Here is a 17846-nt window from a genome sequence, read left to right on the forward strand (position 1 = left end):
TTTTCTCACATGAAGGGTGATGAACATGATAAAATTAGTATTAGCCCAGACCTAACCAAATACCAATACAGAAGTGTAAAGCGTGTATTCTTGTATAGGTGCATATATACCTATATATCTCTAGCTCTTAGGTCTGGGTTGTGGATATATCCTCCGTGGAACCTGCACAACATATCTGCAGGGTCTATTCTATGCATAATGCATGGCAATAATAGGACTAGCGCTCTATTTCTGAACCCAAATCCGTAAGAGAACGTTGATTTAAGATAGAAATAGAATATCAGAAAAATTGGGGAAGGGCTCAATATGCTGCCAATGCAGGGCGATGCAAAATGTAAGAACAAGGAAGGAAATCGGAATAGCAACATATATGCAGGAAACAAGAAAAAAACCCCCATATAACTGCGATTATCAATTACAGTACAAGGTCAATTCACATCTAGCGATGCTAGACAGGTTTGTCTGGATAAATAGCTTCAAAGGTAGTCAGAGAGAGGGGAGGAAAGGTGGGCAGTATGGTGTATGGAGATGTAGATCATGAGATGGTCGTGTGGTAGGGGAATTCAATGCATCATTTTTCAGACACAATGCGACAAGGTGACCGATTTTCCTCATCGGGTAGGGGAGACCGTTAATGAATCATGGGGGAAAAAAAACAAATATAGAAAGATAGAAAGAGTAAAATAACCGACGGACGGGATATCTTCAAAAATGAAAACAAGAAAAGCAAAAGACGAAAGATCAGTGGAATCCTCTCTCATGGCCACCAACCCATACGCTTGTAGCTGTCCACAATTTCGCGGATGCTGTCAGCGCCGAAGTTCGGGTACAATGGCTTCCAGCCAACCTCATTCTCGAACTTGGACCCGTCAATGGACATATCATCACCCTTGATAACGTCACGCTCTAGGAACGGACTGATCGGTCCCGGCCGCGTGATGTTTGCCCTCTCGACGAGCTCAGCCCAAGTCTGCAGGCCGACCTCATTCATATCATCGAGTACATCGTCCATGTTCAGCTTAGCGAGCTGTGAAGCAAGCGACCCGATGAACACGACCTTGAGATCGAACACCTCCATCAGGGCTTTAGCAACGTGTTCCTGTTTCGTGTCATTATGATCGACAACATTGAAAGTAACAACCCCAGTATTGGGATCGATGAAGCCCTTCGCGGCGCGCCATTTGGCAGCCGCGAACAGCGCGCTAGCAGCATCCTTAACATGCAGAGTGTTAATTTTCAAGTCCTTGGTATGCAATAAAACCAAGTCTTGCTTGAGATCGACATAGACGGCGGATAGACAAACGCCCGTGGCGAAGTATCCTGAGTCGTAAGCGCCGTAGACGTGGGGCAGACGTAGAACGCAGTACTGCAGATTCGGAATTTTACGCATATCCTCCGCAGCCTTTAGTTTCCACGCGGCTAGCTTGTGCCAGGGGGCGAGTTTGTCTGTTTCCTTTCGTGGCGTTGAACTACCCTTGTAGACGTGCGCGGTGGAGGTCTCGACGAAGGCGGGGATGCCGCGTCGGGCGATTTCCTTGCCGAGAGCGAGAGAGAGAGCGTAGCTGCGCACTTCGTAGACATCGTCTGGTTGGGAGTGGCGTGTTTCTCCGCCGCAGTTAATCACGTAGTCGAATTGTTCGCCGTTGGCTCGGTCGAAGATGCGCGGGAAATGTTCTGTGGGTGGGGAACGGGGTTTATGTAAGAATTTGATTTGGGGTTTTGGGATGAGGGGATTGGGCTGGGTCACTTACGTTCACGGCTGGCATCTGCCTGGACGAATTTGTCCTTGGAACATGCTTCTTCGAATTCTGGGGCTAACCAGGCCAATTGTGGGAGGACTTTGTCTACCAACCGGACTTCCGAGGCTAAATTGTTCTCGTGGATGTATAGCGCGAGGTGTCGACCGATGAAGCCTGAACACCGGGAATGTCAGTCGGAAAGGAATTATATTAAGACAAAGTAAGACATACCGAGACCACCGACAATCAGAACAGCGGGTTTTTTGGAGTCGGCCATTTTAGTTGTGAACGAAAAAAAGATCTCCCCGCAGGTTCAGGAGAATGAAAGGGGGGAAAGGCGAAGGACGGGAGAAAGGAGGGGGGCGGACTAAACGGGCAAAGGGGAACAACTAAAAAGAAACAGAAACTCAGGAAAGAATCCGAAGAATATTATTCGAAAAGAAAAAGAAAAAAACAAAATTATTATTCGGGATTCTCATCTCCCCTGCCAAGCCGGACAATCCACGTTGATAGCGAGTGGGTTACAGTGGAAACACCAGCATATACCTGTGACGTCGAATGGGAGATAGTGTGGTGTTAGTGAGATTAGTGCGATGATTACGGGGCAGAATTCCACTCATTTCATTCGAAGTCCATTTTACACACTTTGTATGTCGTACTATGTTGTACTAGTTTGTGAGACCAAATCCATGTCTCTTTGTGATGTACGGAGTATACCTGTCCCCAAATGCATTGGTCCCATGGTACTGGGTTTCCGATCACCCGAACCATAGATGCTAAGCCTTTTCTATGCTTAATTTGGCTCATCCATGTCCGTTGATTAATTTCAGCTATTACAGTACTAATTACTTTCCATAGAATGACTGCTGCACGTCATCTTGGGCTTAAATGAACGACTAAAATGTTGCGAGCTGAGCCATTCGATGTGTGTACAAGTACTACATAGAGTTATTAGAAGCAATTTCGGGATATCACTCCTTTTTAAAATTGCAGTCGTATGTTGTACATACTGTTTGTTCTTCGAGATGAACTATTCTTAGAGTTGAGGTTGAAACTTGCTGAGTACGAGCCTCTGGCCCCTGCATACAATCCAGAAGGGATGAGTGGACAAGGCGGGGCCCTTGATGATGGGCGGAGGGCGATCTTGCGGACACGGCACATAATCGAACATCGAGGAAACTCGAAGAAGAGCGTGAGCGGCTCTTCTTTGCCCATGTCCGACTTCATGGAATCTCTTTCAAGGCCCGGCAGATAAACATAGAGAACAAAGGGTAGCTCAAAATTAGACTAATGTCGCAATGTCAGATAGAAGTTGGCAGATGTTCTTCAAAAATAGATATTGGAACACTGTGACACAGTCTCTCCCTTTCCTGGCCATTTCACACTATGTTAGTAGCCCTATGCTGATAGGCAGATATCTTCTCGTGGTCTATAGAACAAGTCCAAGTGGTTGATGAGATAAATTCTGAGATAACAGCCTTTAAACGTTTAGCAGCTTAGGGACTCGTTGGAAAGTTTGATATAAGCATCAATTTTATGAGCAGGCCAGCATCAATCGAAACCAAGAGTCTGAAAAAGGAAGAGCGCACAGTCACGTATATACATTGACAGGTATGAAAAATAACATAATAGTATTCAATCTCATTTTGTAGCTAGAACCCGGACACCATTTCTTCCATATTCCAAATTTTGCTCACGAGGACTATAAATTATCAGCCACTGATAGGCCATGGGCTGAGTAAAGCGAGCCAAGTGCCTTCACAGGATTGTAGGTTAAGTTCACTCTAACATGTTTCTCTATAACTGTGCAAGTATGTGCAATGTGTATACCTGGCTCGTTGTTGGTTGCACAGCTCATGAGACTGGCTGAGCTTGCCAGATAGGTCAGTAGTCATAATTATCAAATTACGTACTGCTACTAAGAATTGATGACGATGGTCATTTCTCACTTGATAAGTCGTAGGTCATGGGTGTAGAGCATTTGGATGGTTTGGCAGAGCTATCCAGCACTTGTTTCTTGATGAATGAGGTTATTTCTTCGCAATCAAGTCATATCAAAGATAGTCCGACGATTTTCCAATAAATGCACCAACGCACGGATCTTATCGACAACCCAAACCAGACTACGCGAGTATAGAGCAATTTCCATGTAAGACCTTTCGGCCTTCGATATAACTAAGTATATCTATACCCATGAACGATACTGGTGTAGCATGTCATGAAACAATATACTCTCTAGGTTTATTTACCTATACTTTAAGGTTCTAGCTCGGACTTTTCTTGGTAATCGACCTACGGAGCAAATGCCACATCCAGACCTTTCTGTCTTAAATCTTGGAACGGTGGAGTCGGAGAGTGGAGCCGATCTTGCGTACCGTGCCCCTTTCTGCCACGTGATAGAATAAATTGTCTAATGGAAGCGGGTCTACGGGTCTCTGCGCGAATTATGCGAAACCACCGTAGGTCACCCCACTTGGTAATACCTCTTCCACGTTCAAGCCTACCCTTGAAGTAGCAAGATGTAGCGTGTCGTACTAGTATCGGCGCTTCCGGCAGGTAAGGAACTGTGTGCTGGGATAGGAAGGAATTGACTCATGGATTGGTTTAGGGCCTGGGTGCTAGCAAGCTATGTGCTAGATCCGGGTCCCGGTCAAACACAATCTAGTTTAGCGGGTCTGCCAATGGCCAGGACCTAGATTTGGTCAAGGCTATTATCTGGTCTACCAGATTTCGCAAGTCATAATGGTGGATGGATAAGACTTGGCGATATTTCAGGTGGAAATTGGGCCCTATATTCTCGGTATAAGACTATGGAGCGCGAAGAATTTTCCTAGCGGAACCTCGGATGGGAATTCGAGACAAAATGAATATGAGACAGATCAAGATGAACAGGAAAGAGTTACACTGGTCAAAGCCAATAAATTTCATAACAGCCAAAAGTATATTCATATTGCTCTAACAACGGGAAGAGTAAGCGAAGGTGAGATCATACAAGCACATAAAATCATGATGCGCCTAGACACTTCAACGAGTTTCTAAGCTCCTTGATAGCGGTATCAACATCATCGAAAGTCAAAGCAGAGACCGCCCAGCGAGCATGCTTCTGTGCCAACTGCACAGTGTTATCATCTAGACCGTGGGATGGTTGAGATGGGACATAGGGAGCCGGTGCAACCGGAGCGTGAGCAGCGGGGCGCGGAACAGATGCCGGAGCAACCGGAGGCGGGGTAGGAGCACTAGCACTTGGGGTATCGTAGAAAGAAGCCGGGTCTGGTGTGGAGACGGATAGATCGTCAGATGGCGGAGGGAAGGACTGGAATGCAGTCGGGGTATCTGGAAGCTTAGGCACTGAGGACGAACCGCCAATGGTCGCTGGAGTTGACGGTAGCTCTAAGCCGCCTTTGTTGGAATCATCATCCATTGGTTGCAGAGGAAAGCCAGGTGTATTGCGGGGGACAGAAGGGATCTCGGGCGGGGCACGAGGTGTTGACGATGTACGTGATGGATGAAGCGATTCATCTAAAGTCGATTTCCGAGCCAGCTCTCGTCCAAGATGGTCGGACTCATCTGGGATCTCTTCGATAGAGGCTTGTCTTGGCTTAGAGGCCTGCTCCGCGACAGACTCGTCAAATGCCTGAACGTCGGGGTCGTCGACGAGTTCTTCTTCCTGCTTCGGCGCGGGATTTGTCGCGTTGGGATCTTCGCCGGCTTTAAAGGCCCTAACAATACGGACTGCGTGGAATTTGGCGAATTTGATCCGCCCAGCAAGTTCTGGGTCCAGGGGCCCCCAGATTGAACAAAGTTCAAGGAACGTGGCCGCTGCCTGGAAAGTATCTGCCGTTTGCCTTTTCGGGTGATTAGCAATTTGTGGCTCAAAGCACCACTTGGAGAGCTCACTTTGTGACTTTGTTGGCGTTCATAGCAGCCTCAGCACGGCCAAAGACCTCCAATCCAAATTGTTCGACATAGGCGCTCGCTGCAACAGTATCTGTCACTGTATCATTGTCTGGGTTTTCTACTTTGAACTATTCCAAGCCAATATCATCAGCTGCTAGATCTCAAGCGCGCGATGCGGAATGTAAACTAGGAGGAAGGGAACGAAGGGAGGGATCCCAACTCACCTGCTCCAGCTTGTCCACAAGGTTTGTCGTGTAGAGTTTGATCTCGTCGTCGGAATTGTGAAGGCCCCTTTCAATAATCTGGTTTACAATATGGAAATTGCCTACATAATTGGGATTCAATCAGCTCAAATATTCAGTTCCGCTATGCGCGGGGTCTTGCGACTCACACCAGTAGGCAACCACAGGTTTGGCCTTCTCAATCTGAGCTGCCCTGATTGCAAATCGCCCAATGTCTGCCGACCGGAGTCCAGCTGGTATGTTGCTCGCCATGGTTTAGGATGTTTGTGTTAAGGAGAAGATGCCTGTGGTGAACAAATGACGTTTGGAGCTCGCGGAGTTCCCACCGCCTGTGTGGGGGGGGGGGGGGNTATCTACCGGTCTTGATTCCACAGGTTGGATACATATGTGTCGCTATGTTACAATACATGACTACCGAGTATTCAACACCTCGGGAAATACATGGACGCCTGGAATCCCCGTAAGTGTTCCTTCACTTTTAACTGATGACTCTTTTCCCCTCGAATTGGATTTCCAACCCCAATCCCCTATCACGCGATTTTAGCGTGTTCGAGAGGAATTTAACATGCCCGATGACGAGATGATAGGTTGGAAAATCAATAGATCGAACGGGAAGGGAGATCGGGGAATGATGTGGCCTGCCTTACGTGGGGATAATTCAAAGGCTCTTCCTAACCACGTTTTTTTTTTCTCTCCCCGACCAACGCAGTCACCGAGGCCGGATGCATGGAATGTTCCATGCATATCACTCTTACCGTATAATTTACTATATTATATACTCTAAAAAAAAGGACAGAGCACACTGTATAAGCATGTACATATATCTAAGCGCCTGTCCCCTCTCCGCGGCACTTCTCACCTTCCCGCCCAGCGCTCACGATCCTAACATGGTAGAAGCGCTGCAACGTCTCCCGTTTCTAATTTTATATTTTTATCAAGTCTTACTCTGATGTTGTATTTCTGCTGGGGTGTTGGATATACGGTTGGATGAGAGTGCTCTATACACTGCGGTTGCAATATCTAAGTGTTCCCACAGGTGCAGTTGGTATTCGCACAATTCCCACTGCTGTGGACTAGGCTCTATCGTTATTATGGGGCTGTTGGGGTTCTAATTGTTTGGAGTTAGTCGCTTGTAGTAGGTTTCAGGGCGTATGTCTTTTTTTAGTGAGATTGTGTTAGTGGGAATGAAACACCGATAATGCGACTGTATGTACGGAAGAAACAGGTTCACAACCTACCTCCGTATGTCTCAATTATAAGTCTATATATTATTGGAAGTGCGGATTGTCACTCATTCTGACGCTGTGCGGATTGAAGACTAATTCCATTTCTCAACAAATACACAGACTTCTCAACACATACACAATCTTCTTAACAAATACACAGTCTTCTCAAGTCCCAATCGTAACCCCATCTTCAAGACCACCTAACTAGCTATTCAAACAACAGAGTAAAAACCCCAAGTCTCAGCTACCCGCTGTGCTGAAACTGCTTGAGTAACGAGTTAATGAAGCTCAATCCAGTAATTGTCAACGGTCATCTTCGCAGTGCCGGTGAAAGGCTCAGTGCCAGCCTGGATAGTCTTCAAGTACTTGTTATTGTCCACACCATGGTTGTAGACAAGGTGATTGAAGAAATCCAACATGTTACCACCAAAGTTCGTAATAGTAGACCTAGCGACGAAGCTGTAGACAGTCATTTTACCATTAGGACCGACCCATAAATCCCACTCGTGGCCACTAATCCAGACTGTAGCGATAGCCTTACCGGTGCTAGAGATCGGGCCCGCACTACCGAAGGAAGCAAGCCACACAATAACCTCGATCTCCTCATGACCGTCAGGAGAAGAAGCGAGGAACATGTCGTAAGACACATCGGCGACCATATTAGAGGTCGAGGTGCTATTCCAAAGGACAATATTTCGAGTTTCTAGGAGCATCAGCTGAAATAGGAAATTGATAGGTCAATTATATAGCCCTACTGTGAGCTTTTCACTTAGATAGGATCGAGACCGCTAGGATAAACGGTCACATTGACGACGCCAGTCCTTTTTTGATAGGACGATAGGCGATCTAAATAGGAAGGTTATACGTAACGGGGCTAGCGTGTCGCATCCATGGATTTTATTGATATAGCTTACTCAGGCCGCTCATTCCTATGCTCAGTGAGCACTCAGTGATCAAGTCAGAGTACTCAGGGACGTGCTCAATTTTACTCAGAGACTAAAAAGCGGCAAGAGGGGAGCGCTAAAACGGAAAGGGAAAGGTCTCAGCTGCCAGGCATTATCCGACACATATGTATTTCCGACTGTAATGGGTATCATTCATCTTCAATTGCCCACTTTCCAATCTCCACTCTCTCCTCCGCCAATGCTTCCACTTCAAAATGATCCTCCACCTGCCCTCCTGGACCTCCAATCCGCTCAATAACAATCCATACATAGCGTGACTCGCCACTGGGTAGCAAATCGAAATCATTAACTCGTACCCCAGACGCGGCGTCGCTGTGAGTTCCATCCTCCGAGGTGGCCAATATCTCCTTATATGGCCCTTGGCCCAGCTCCACGGTCATCAGCACGGGAGACGGAGCAACAGCGCGAGAGCCGATTGTAGATCGTTTATTCCTCGCAATAAGTCGGATCCGTGTTAAACGAGAGACCCGCAGAGAAGCCAGCATCCGGTCCTTGCCCGGCGACAAAACACCCACTTCAGATAGGACGGCGCGCCGCCCAGCAGACTCGGAAACCAAAGGCTGGACTACACACGGGATCGTGGATGAAATCCATAACGTGAAGCGGCCAAGCTGATCAGGTGCAAATGTGGAGCAGACGATAGTATAAGTGCCTTTATCCAGGGATTTTGTCTCGGCCAGTGCGCACCCGCGACGGTAATCGCCACTATCTGCAATGATGTCTCGGCTTCGCACGCGCGATATGCGCTGCCCGTTTGACCAGAAAATTTTCACGTGGGTCGCTAGCTCCGCTTCAGTAGTCTCGAGCAATATAGAGACGTCTGTCGGCTCGGAAATTCGTATACTGAATTGGGGATTGGAGTGGTATCGAGGTGACTCGGCGTTCCCGCCCGCTGTCATTGCTGTCCAGGAACCACTTGCCTTAGTCAAGCATAGATACTTATCTAGCGAGGGTGCCACGGCCACAGGGGCGGTTGAAAATGCAGAGAGTGTGAAATTCTGGGTGGATGATGGGAGTGATTGCTCCGAAACCACTGCGGTGTAGGTCGACTTAGGAGGCATTTCCAGCCTCATAAGCGTGTTGGGAGAGTCCACATATGGCCCCCGATGGAGTGCTCCGTCACTGAGAGACACTCTTCGGCCATCTGCCCGGAAGATATAGATGCTGATAAAGCCCATCTCATTTTCCGATCTCCAAGAACTGGATTGTTGGTGGTCTGTCTTGAAATGCTTCCCGAGCAGCAGCCAGATCGTTCCTCCTGAATCACTGGAGATGGAGAATTGGGGATTCTTCACGAAGCAGCCGGCAATAACTCGACCATGCGACAAATCCCAAGTGAAGTGGATATCCTCGCGGTATTTAAACAAACCCGGATTCCAGTTAAGGTAAAGATTCTCGAAATTTTGGAGCACTTGTTCACAGTCCATCCAAAATGTCCCTGGGGAGAGAGGAGGTTTATTATTCAGGCTGAGTGAGTTGAGATCAGCCGTCAGACTGCTTTGTATATTGGGTTCTGCGCCGGCCCACGGGTTCTTCAAAAGAAACTGACGACGACCCTGGACTTCCTTCAAGTCCAGGATAGCATAATCGTGCTCCCCCACTAGCCCCAGGCCTTGTTGTTCCCGTTCGGTCAATTTCCCAGTGCCGATAGTCAAAACCACATCGCCATGCTGGAAGGCACTGTACAAACGCCCCCATATCTCATCGGAGGTCGAATCGTCATGATGTATGAAGACTTGTTCCGGGATCCAGCCAGTAAGCACCCAAAGGTCAGTCCCCGAGTTACTTCCTGGGAAATCATAGCCTCCGCGGACCTTCAAGTAGGCCTTCTCCACAAAAGCAGGCCACAAAAAGTTCGAGTTATTGCGATCGATCACGTGGAGTGAGCGTGTAGTCTTCGACGATGGCAATCGATCATCTATCACTACCTTTCGAAAAGATCCGTTGAAGTAGAAGCGAAATATGTATTTCCCGGAATACGAAAGTATCGGGTTCTTATCCTCACTGCACGGGTATAGTGTCGGCGATGCATGCTGTTTGAATTAGCTTCAAGGATCCTCGATGTGCGATCAAATTAACCCATACCTGCCCTAGACCTCGTTCTGATCGAGATGTTGTAGCGCAGAGGCTTGCGACCACTGAACAGTCTGTCAAGACATCCTGCACAAGATCTGTTTGTTTTGAAGTCGACATGGCTGGATCAATTACATCATGCGTCTGGTTGGCCACATTCTTTGTCCGTAACAGATCATGCGGCCGTTTCCAGCCCGCGAAAATGTCTCTCTGGCATTCAGAGAGGTGCAAATCGGGCGCATCCCTACACGCGTTTAGAACTCAAGAAAATCAACATTGGGCTATATTTTCCACATACGTAAAAGACTGCCCTTTATATTCAAATTCATCCTGAAGCGGTGCACGACTCCATGGTGGAAAAATATAGCCGTTGAGTTTGGCACCTTCGAGGATGATGATTTCTTCACGGGTGGTGAGCTTCCGCGTGGATGCGGGTGGCCGTAAGCTAGGGAAAGATTTCTGGGGCCCCGCACGCGCAGCCGACTGCCAGTCAGCAGCGGCCTTGATCTTCTCGGCTTTGGACAGCAATTCCTTGCATTTTGTGTCGAGTTGTTTTTTATCGCCGGCGGGCGCCAGGCGCAGCGCTTTCATGTAATGCTCCGCGGCATTGATGGCTGCTTCTAATGCCGCTTTCTTGGAGGTTGCTGCGGCTACCGCCTCTTCAGCGCTCTGTGGGGTCGTTAGCTTTGTTCTTTCGGTAGTAAGTGCAGAATAAAGAATACCAATGCCTGAGATATATATGATTGTGTAGATGCAGGTTTAGACATGATCTTTGACCGGTAGTCGTGGAGTACGGTGTAATCAGATCGAACAGCAAGTAAATTACCGGATTCGGCTGAGCCGAGAGAAGACCACTATTATTAATTCCGGTGAATATTCCGGGACTTGCATTTGGATGTAAAGATTGAGATATTCGATAATTATTATATTGAGAATATAGTATACAATATAATCAATATAATTACACAATTATACAAAGTGCATCCAAACTAAAAAAAAAAAGAAACAAAAGTAAACACACATGATGTAATGGAAGTCATGACATAAGCTCATACACAGGGCTCACCTGGGCACCTGGCAGCACCGAAGTGGACCTCGGCTCGATTTAAGGTGCTAACGCCGAGGTGCATTTGTGAATTCCGGCTCATGGGCTCGGTCTTTTTTTTTTGGTGTTCGGGTGACTTCGGTATGAACATCATCTCTGTACATTTCCCTATTGTGCTCTCTCTTCCATTTCAACATCTCCGTTGTTCGGAGCCAAGCAGTGTAGAGCCCCGCTCAATATTTCTCCTGTCGCCCGGCCGCTAAGAGAAGCGAGCCCTCTTCCTAGATCATATTCTTATTTGTTACATTCCCTTGATCTCAAATACCATTAACTGACATAATGGCTGGTCAATCCAAACCTGTGCTGTCACCATGGGGAAGCGCCGTGGCAGGCGCGACAGGAGCCGTCCTTGCGAACGCGCTGGTGTATCCACTTGACTTGTGAGGTCCCATATATAACAATCTTCGAGTTATCAGATCAAACCCCGCTGACTGTATCCACCCCAATTTGTAGAGTCAAGACAAAACTACAAGTACAAGTCAAGGAGAAGAACGGACCCGCGCAAACCGATGACCTCGAACATTATGAATCGACTATGGATGCTATCACCAAGATCGCGGAGAAGGAGGGCTATAGTGGTCTGTACTCTGGAATGGCTGGAGCCCTTCTAGGTGTCGCCTCAACAAACTTCGCATACTTCTACTGGTACAGCGTCGTAAGGACGCTCTACGTGGCTTCTGCCAAGTCGACACAGGCCCCCGGCACAGCGATTGAGCTCTCCCTGGGTGCCGTCTCCGGTGCTGTGGCTCAAATTTTCACCATCCCGGTGGCCGTTATCACGACTCGACAGCAGACACAGCCGAAGGGCGATAAGAAGGGGTTGATCGAGACGGGTCGGGAGGTGGTCGAGAGCGAGGACGGCTGGACCGGCCTGTGGCGCGGCCTGAAGGCTAGTTTGATCCTGGTGGTTAACCCGGCCATCACCTATGGCGCATATCAGCGCCTGAAGGAGGTTATCTTCCCGGGGAAGAACAACCTCAAGCCCTGGGAGGCATTCCGTGAGTAGTGGTAATTCTCGGGGTCAACAATGGCTTGCTAATTGTTATTTAGTTCTTGGTGCCATGTCCAAGGCTTTAGCCACGATCGCAACCCAGCCTCTGATCGTCGCCAAGGTTGGATTGCAGTCTCGCCCACCGCCCAGCCGAAATGGCAAGCCCTTCAAGACCTTTGGTGAGGTTATGAAGCACATTGTTGATAATGAGGGTCTCTTTTCCCTCTTCAAGGGCATTGGACCTCAGATCCTGAAGGGTCTTTTGGTCCAGGGTCTGCTGATGATGACTAAGGAGAGGTATGTTTCCTGTTTCCAAATTAGTATTTGCTTATACTAACTTTCACGAAGGATGGAGCTTCTTTTCATCCTTCTGTTCGCCTACCTCAAGAACATCAAGAAGGATAAATTGCGCAAGGCAGTGGATCTGGCAGCGGAAAAGGCCAAGACCAGCATGCCTGCTACTCTGAAATAATTGTCTTATAGTTAGACGGAGGGACTTTTGGTTCTCCCTTCGATTCCAAATTGTGTTTACCTAACTGGCGCGTTGCTATGCTGTTGGCAATTCTGGTGGATTTTGAACGGTCTAGACATTTCCCGGCATTTCTTGCTGGAAACACTTGATATGATAGAACCCTGTGTTTCTAGCTTTTCAATATCATCATAGATCTGTACATGGTCATGTCATCGCTTACTTGCTTTAGGATCCATACAATTCTTGTCTATCAAGGCACTGTGTAGGTCCACGGGTAGCTAATTATAGTTACTAAGAGACCCGGGTTCACGGGCTTTAAGCGTGTAAGCCTCTAGAGAGATAGCAATAATCCTTGACAGCGCGATTTTTCTGTCGCAATTCTATACTTAAACCGGCCGGTAACCTTTGCGCTTGAACCAAATACCACTGCAGAACTAAATCCCGAATGTGGGACGAAATTGAGGTAGGACAAAACTAACGGTGAGCTTCATGTGTCGGCTTTCCTCCGCAACGATGCCTATCAGTCAAAGAAACAGATATGCTCACTCACGATCTTGATATCTCCGTACTTGGGGGCGTCGAAACCCTACAGCAACTGGCCCTGACAGTTTTCCTGCTGATCCTAGTTTATGTCTTGATCAATGAGGTGCTTTGCCATAACCAGCAAATTCCAGGGCTTGCGATTCCACCAGTGCTTCCTCTTGTCGGCAACCTCCACCAGCTTCGAACAAATGCAGCCCAGCAATACCGTGAATGGGCTAAAGATCTCGGCCCAGTTTACCAAGTTCGACTTGGAAGTATTCCAGTCATGGTGATCAATAGTGCTGCTACAGCCAAAGTTATCCTCGGACATAACTCCCAGGCTACCGCCTCGAGGCCTCAGCTCTATACATACCACAAGGTTTGCTCAATGACAGCTTAGGCAATGTCAAATCTCTAACAATGGTGGTATCCTAGCTTGTCTCTAATACTGCAGGGACAACAATCGGAGCTGCACCCTACAACGAATCTTTAATTCGTCGGAGAAAAGGTGCAGCCTCAGCTTTGAATCATCCCTCTGTCGAGACATATGTTCCACATCTCGATATTGAAACTAAGGACTTTCTAGAAGGTCTTTTGAAATATGGAGACTCTGGGAGGAAGCCAATCAATCCTGTCGCTATGCTGCAAAGGCTGAGTTTGTCACTTGCCTGCACGATTAACTGGGGTACCAGAATCATAAGCCATAATGACCGATTGCTTTCCGAAATCACTCATGTGGAAACCGAAATCAGCCGGATTCGAAGTACCACCGATAATCTGCGAGACTATATACCCCTTCTTCGTTTCATTCCGTATTCTTCTGGAAAACGGAAGGCGGCTGCGTACCGCCAAAGGCGTGACAGGTATCTGGCAAAACTCAATGGAGAACTCGAGGAACGGATTAAGAATGGGACGCACAAGCCATGCATTCAAGCAAATGTTATTCTTGACAAGGAGGCAAAGCTCAATGAAGTCGAGCTAACATCAATCAGCCTATCGATGCTATCTGGTGGCTTTGAAACTACTACTGCGGTCATGACTTGGGCAATTGCGCTTCTTGCTATGAGGCCAGATATTCAGAGCAAAACTATTACTGAAATTCGGAATATGTACGGCATCAATGACCTGCTATGCAATGTAAATGACGATCAGAAGTGCAAATACATTGCTGCAATTGCACGTGAGAGTCTGAGGTATGGACATCGGGATCTCGCTATTTGCGCGCTGATCTGATCTTTGATTAGGTACTTCTCGGTTCTTCGTCTCTCGCTCCCAAGATTAACGAATAAAATGTTTGTGTACGAAGGCAAGACGATCCCTACTGGTACAACTATCTTCCTAAACTCATGGGCCTGTAACATGGGTAAGAATGTGATATTTCCCCGCCTAGATCCTATCTAAATTCCAATACAGACTCCGATCTCTAGGACAACCCGGAAGATTTCCAGCCCGAAAGATGGCTGAAGCATCCAAACAAGCCTATCTTCACATTTGGTGTTGGCTATCGCATGTGTGCTGGCTCTTTGCTGGCCTATCGAGAGTTGTATTTGACCTTTCTGCGAATGCTTGCCGCATTTGAGATTGTAACTGACAGGCCGATTGAAACGCATCCAGTCAAAGGGGTTGCTGACCTGACCAATCTGGTGAGCATGCCAAGGGAGTATGAGGTTCGATTTGTTCCACGAAACCAGAGTGCTTTGCGGAGTGTGCTGGAAGCGAAAAGTGCCTGAGTCTGCTGGAATCAATAAACACCCGTGATTTCATAAGCTCTGTTACTAAAACGCAACAGATTATGCAGGGCCTGGAAGCATCTTAGATGTATCTGAAGCGTTTCAGGGTGGGATCTTGAATCTTGGAGCTTCCCATGTCGAATGATGATGGAAGCGTGTGGTGGTTATGCCTACCGAGTATCCAGGTAGAATAAAAATCATGAAGATACTGGGGGCAGGGAGTCGTGTGATAATGAATCCCCCCAATATAAATTATAGATAGAGGACGCGGCAGTGTGTTGATTGTTTACCAATAAGAGGAGGAATTGGTGGTTGTAGCTTTACCCGTGCAGATGATCTTCGCTTGACCGATCATCTTTTACCCCAACAACCACCCTCACCAAACGCTCGTTCTCACATCACATAAACTTGTCACATAAGTGGCATGGGTCGTGATGCGATGGCCGCCATGGAGCTCCGAGTCGACCAATGACGAACAAAAACAAACACCCAGCTCCAGGCTCTCCTCCGCGGCGAACAACCCGAGCTCCATCCTCGACTGGACAGCGTTCACAGAATTCAGAACGATTGTCCCAACCCTCGTCCTAACAAGCGGTATTCTCATCGCAGTGCGCTTCCACCGCCGCTACCTACGGCGCATCCCCGACGCGCCTAGCATCTCGTCCTCGTATCTTCGACGGCGGAGCATCTTCGGCCAAGTCACCAGCGTCGGCGATGGAGACAATTTCAGGATATTCCATACACCGGGTGGCCGCATGGCTGGATGGGGCTGGCTACCGTGGAAGAAGGTTCCTACCCTGAAGAAGGATCTGAAGGATAAAACCGTTCGTCACCTACCACCTACCTATTCTCCCACCCGTGGCGCTTCCAGCCCAGAACAGGCATAATTATGCCTCGGCATATCATATACCACAATCCTATTCTTTACATCTAAATCTAGCTTACATATTTACTCGAACCCAGATCCACATCCGCCTCGCTGGCATCGACGCCCCAGAACTAGCCCACTTCGGCCGCCCCGAACAACCGTTCGCGCGCGACGCACACACCTGGCTAACATCCTACCTGACCAGCCGACGAATCCGTGCTCTCGTTCACCGGCAAGACCAATACTCGCGCGTGGTAGCGAGTGTCTTCGTCCGGCGCGCATTTGACTTCCCTCCATTCCGTCGGCGGGATGTTTCGTATGAGATGCTGAAGCGTGGCTTAGCGACTGTCTACGAAGCAAAGGTTGGCTCTGAGTTTGGCGGTGAGAAGATGGAAAAGAAATACCGCAAGGCCGAGTGGTGGGCTAAGAAGCGAGCTAGGGGGCTTTGGAAGGATTATGGTCGTGTCGGATCTGATTGGGAGAGTCCGAGGGAGTACAAGAATCGAATGGGCATGGGAGATCCTGCTCCGATCGAGAAGGGGAATGGGAAAGGGAAGACTGGGAAGAAATAGATGAATGAGTCGCCGTAAGCTGGGCTTGCGATTATGGCTATGAGCGTTTATGTGTTGTTTTTCTTATGTTCTGGCATTTGCATTTGCATTTACATCTGCATGCGACGAGACGGCACGACTACAATTTTACTATACAGCGTTGTACATGTATTGCTGGTATGCGATCATAATTGAATCGCATTTTGAATGTTGAATATGATACACCAAGTTGCGTTAAGCTATACATGCGCGGGGGCCAGTGTTGCCCCCAGATCAGGCCCCAATTGCTAAATGGGCATTAAGAATCGAGTAATCTCCCCAGGGATTGGAAGACCACAAGAAAAGAAGTCAGTATACAGGCTATTATTTGCTCAGCAGAACCGCCGCTCAATCTCGGCAAACAGCTTTGGGCTGATTTCGTCGGAGCTATTACCCTCCGCACGGAATAGACACCGCTGACGGTCATAATGGTCCAGGAGAGATTTGCTCGTCTCCTCAAACTTCCGTAGACGCTGCTTCCATGTATCGAGGGAATCGTCCTCTCGCTGCGTCAGCGGCTCGCCCGTTACATCGTCTTTGCCCGCCACCTTTGGTGGGTGGAAGTCTGTGTTATACACGCGCCCTGAGGGCTCGTGGACCCAGCGTGATGCGATGCGGGCGAGAATCACTGATGGTGGAGTGATGATGTGTACGACAAAGTTGACCGGTACTAGGCTGTCTAGGGTTGTTGCCTGGGTTGCTGTGCGGGGAAAGCCGTCGAGGATAAACGAGGCAGAGGAATCGATGGAGTAAGCCGAGGAGGAAGTATCGGCTGGAGAAGAAGATGACGAGGATGTTGCGGATAGTACAGAGGATGCGGGTGGTGGGAGGAGCCAGCCCTTAGATTTCATATCATCGGAGATCAGGTTCAAGATCATTGAGTCGGGAACAAGGTTGCCGGACTGCATTGCGGCCTCAGCTTCCAGGCCTGTTGCGATGGTTAGAAATACTAGCTCCGTACACAATTAAACATTGCACCGATGCTGGTTCTACTTACCGAGGGGTGTGCGTCGGCGCACATTCTCTCTCAACAGATCACCCGAGCTAATTGAAGCCAGCTGGGGGAATCGGGCGAGCAGTCGCTCGGACTGTGTGCCTTTTCCTACTCCCGGCGCGCCAATCAAGATGATCCGCGCAGCCTTACGGAGCTGCTTTGTCACATGCGACATTATGTGCGATGGCTGTGTTGAGAGCTCGTCGAGGGTTTAAGGTTGCTGGTCCTGGCGGACTCAACGGTTCAAATGTTGGGGATGCGGGAGGAACCACAGGGATAGTTGTGGACAAGATCACGACAGCATAATGGATTGAAGGGAAGACTCGGAGCTCGGGGTTAATGGATAAGCAGTCGCATATCTCCAGGGCTAGGACTTTTGGGAATGTTGATTCTGTGGGGGAGGTTGATCCTTTCGGCTGTCGGTGAAGACTC

The 17846-nt window shown here is 48.4% G+C and overlaps 7 protein-coding genes across 7 annotated transcripts; 2 read left to right on the top strand and 5 right to left on the bottom strand.

Annotated features, from left to right (window-relative positions):
• Positions 1-757: 757 nt before the first annotated feature.
• On the bottom strand, positions 758-2016 carry PEX2_047460 (NAD-dependent epimerase/dehydratase family protein; the record flags this gene model as incomplete). Its single annotated transcript, XM_016742021.1, has 3 exons — positions 758-1674; positions 1752-1913; positions 1971-2016. 3 exons carry the CDS (start codon positions 2014-2016, stop codon positions 758-760), a joined length of 1125 nt encoding a protein of 374 aa, XP_016603251.1.
• A 2727-nt stretch (positions 2017-4743) lies between these two features.
• PEX2_047470 (uncharacterized protein) lies at positions 4744-6130 on the bottom strand (the record flags this gene model as incomplete). Its single annotated transcript, XM_016742022.1, has 4 exons — positions 4744-5584; positions 5637-5764; positions 5861-5961; positions 6028-6130. 4 exons carry the CDS (start codon positions 6128-6130, stop codon positions 4744-4746), a joined length of 1173 nt encoding a protein of 390 aa, XP_016603252.1.
• A 1252-nt stretch (positions 6131-7382) lies between these two features.
• PEX2_047480 (Glycoside hydrolase, family 12) lies at positions 7383-7817 on the bottom strand (the record flags this gene model as incomplete). Its single annotated transcript, XM_016742023.1, has 1 exon — positions 7383-7817. One exon carries the CDS (start codon positions 7815-7817, stop codon positions 7383-7385), a length of 435 nt encoding a protein of 144 aa, XP_016603253.1.
• Positions 7818-8197: 380 nt separating this feature from the next.
• On the bottom strand, positions 8198-11272 carry PEX2_047490 (calpain-like protease PalBory; the record flags this gene model as incomplete). The annotated part of the gene is made up of 4 exons (XM_016742024.1): positions 8198-10102; positions 10155-10386; positions 10441-10811; positions 11198-11272. The coding sequence occupies 4 exons, from the start codon at positions 11270-11272 to the stop codon at positions 8198-8200; spliced, it is 2583 nt and encodes an 860-aa protein (XP_016603254.1).
• A 254-nt stretch (positions 11273-11526) lies between these two features.
• On the top strand, positions 11527-12710 carry PEX2_047500 (putative peroxisomal carrier protein; the record flags this gene model as incomplete). Its single annotated transcript, XM_016742025.1, has 4 exons — positions 11527-11627; positions 11701-12245; positions 12298-12535; positions 12587-12710. 4 exons carry the CDS (start codon positions 11527-11529, stop codon positions 12708-12710), a joined length of 1008 nt encoding a protein of 335 aa, XP_016603255.1.
• Positions 12711-13248: 538 nt separating this feature from the next.
• PEX2_047510 (Nuclease (SNase-like), OB-fold) lies at positions 13249-16402 on the top strand (the record flags this gene model as incomplete). Its single annotated transcript, XM_016742026.1, has 7 exons — positions 13249-13611; positions 13668-14425; positions 14477-14603; positions 14660-14936; positions 15022-15069; positions 15383-15786; positions 15926-16402. The coding sequence occupies 7 exons, from the start codon at positions 13249-13251 to the stop codon at positions 16400-16402; spliced, it is 2454 nt and encodes an 817-aa protein (XP_016603256.1).
• Positions 16403-16752: 350 nt separating this feature from the next.
• PEX2_047520 (adenylate kinase ADK2) lies at positions 16753-17589 on the bottom strand (the record flags this gene model as incomplete). The annotated part of the gene is made up of 2 exons (XM_016742027.1): positions 16753-17348; positions 17418-17589. 2 exons carry the CDS (start codon positions 17587-17589, stop codon positions 16753-16755), a joined length of 768 nt encoding a protein of 255 aa, XP_016603257.1.
• Between the last annotated feature and the right edge of the window lie 257 nt (positions 17590-17846).

The sequence above is a fragment of the Penicillium expansum genome, assembly GCF_000769745.1.
Source record: "Penicillium expansum strain MD-8 chromosome Unknown contig147, whole genome shotgun sequence".
Taxonomy (NCBI): Eukaryota; Fungi; Ascomycota; class Eurotiomycetes; order Eurotiales; family Aspergillaceae; genus Penicillium; species Penicillium expansum.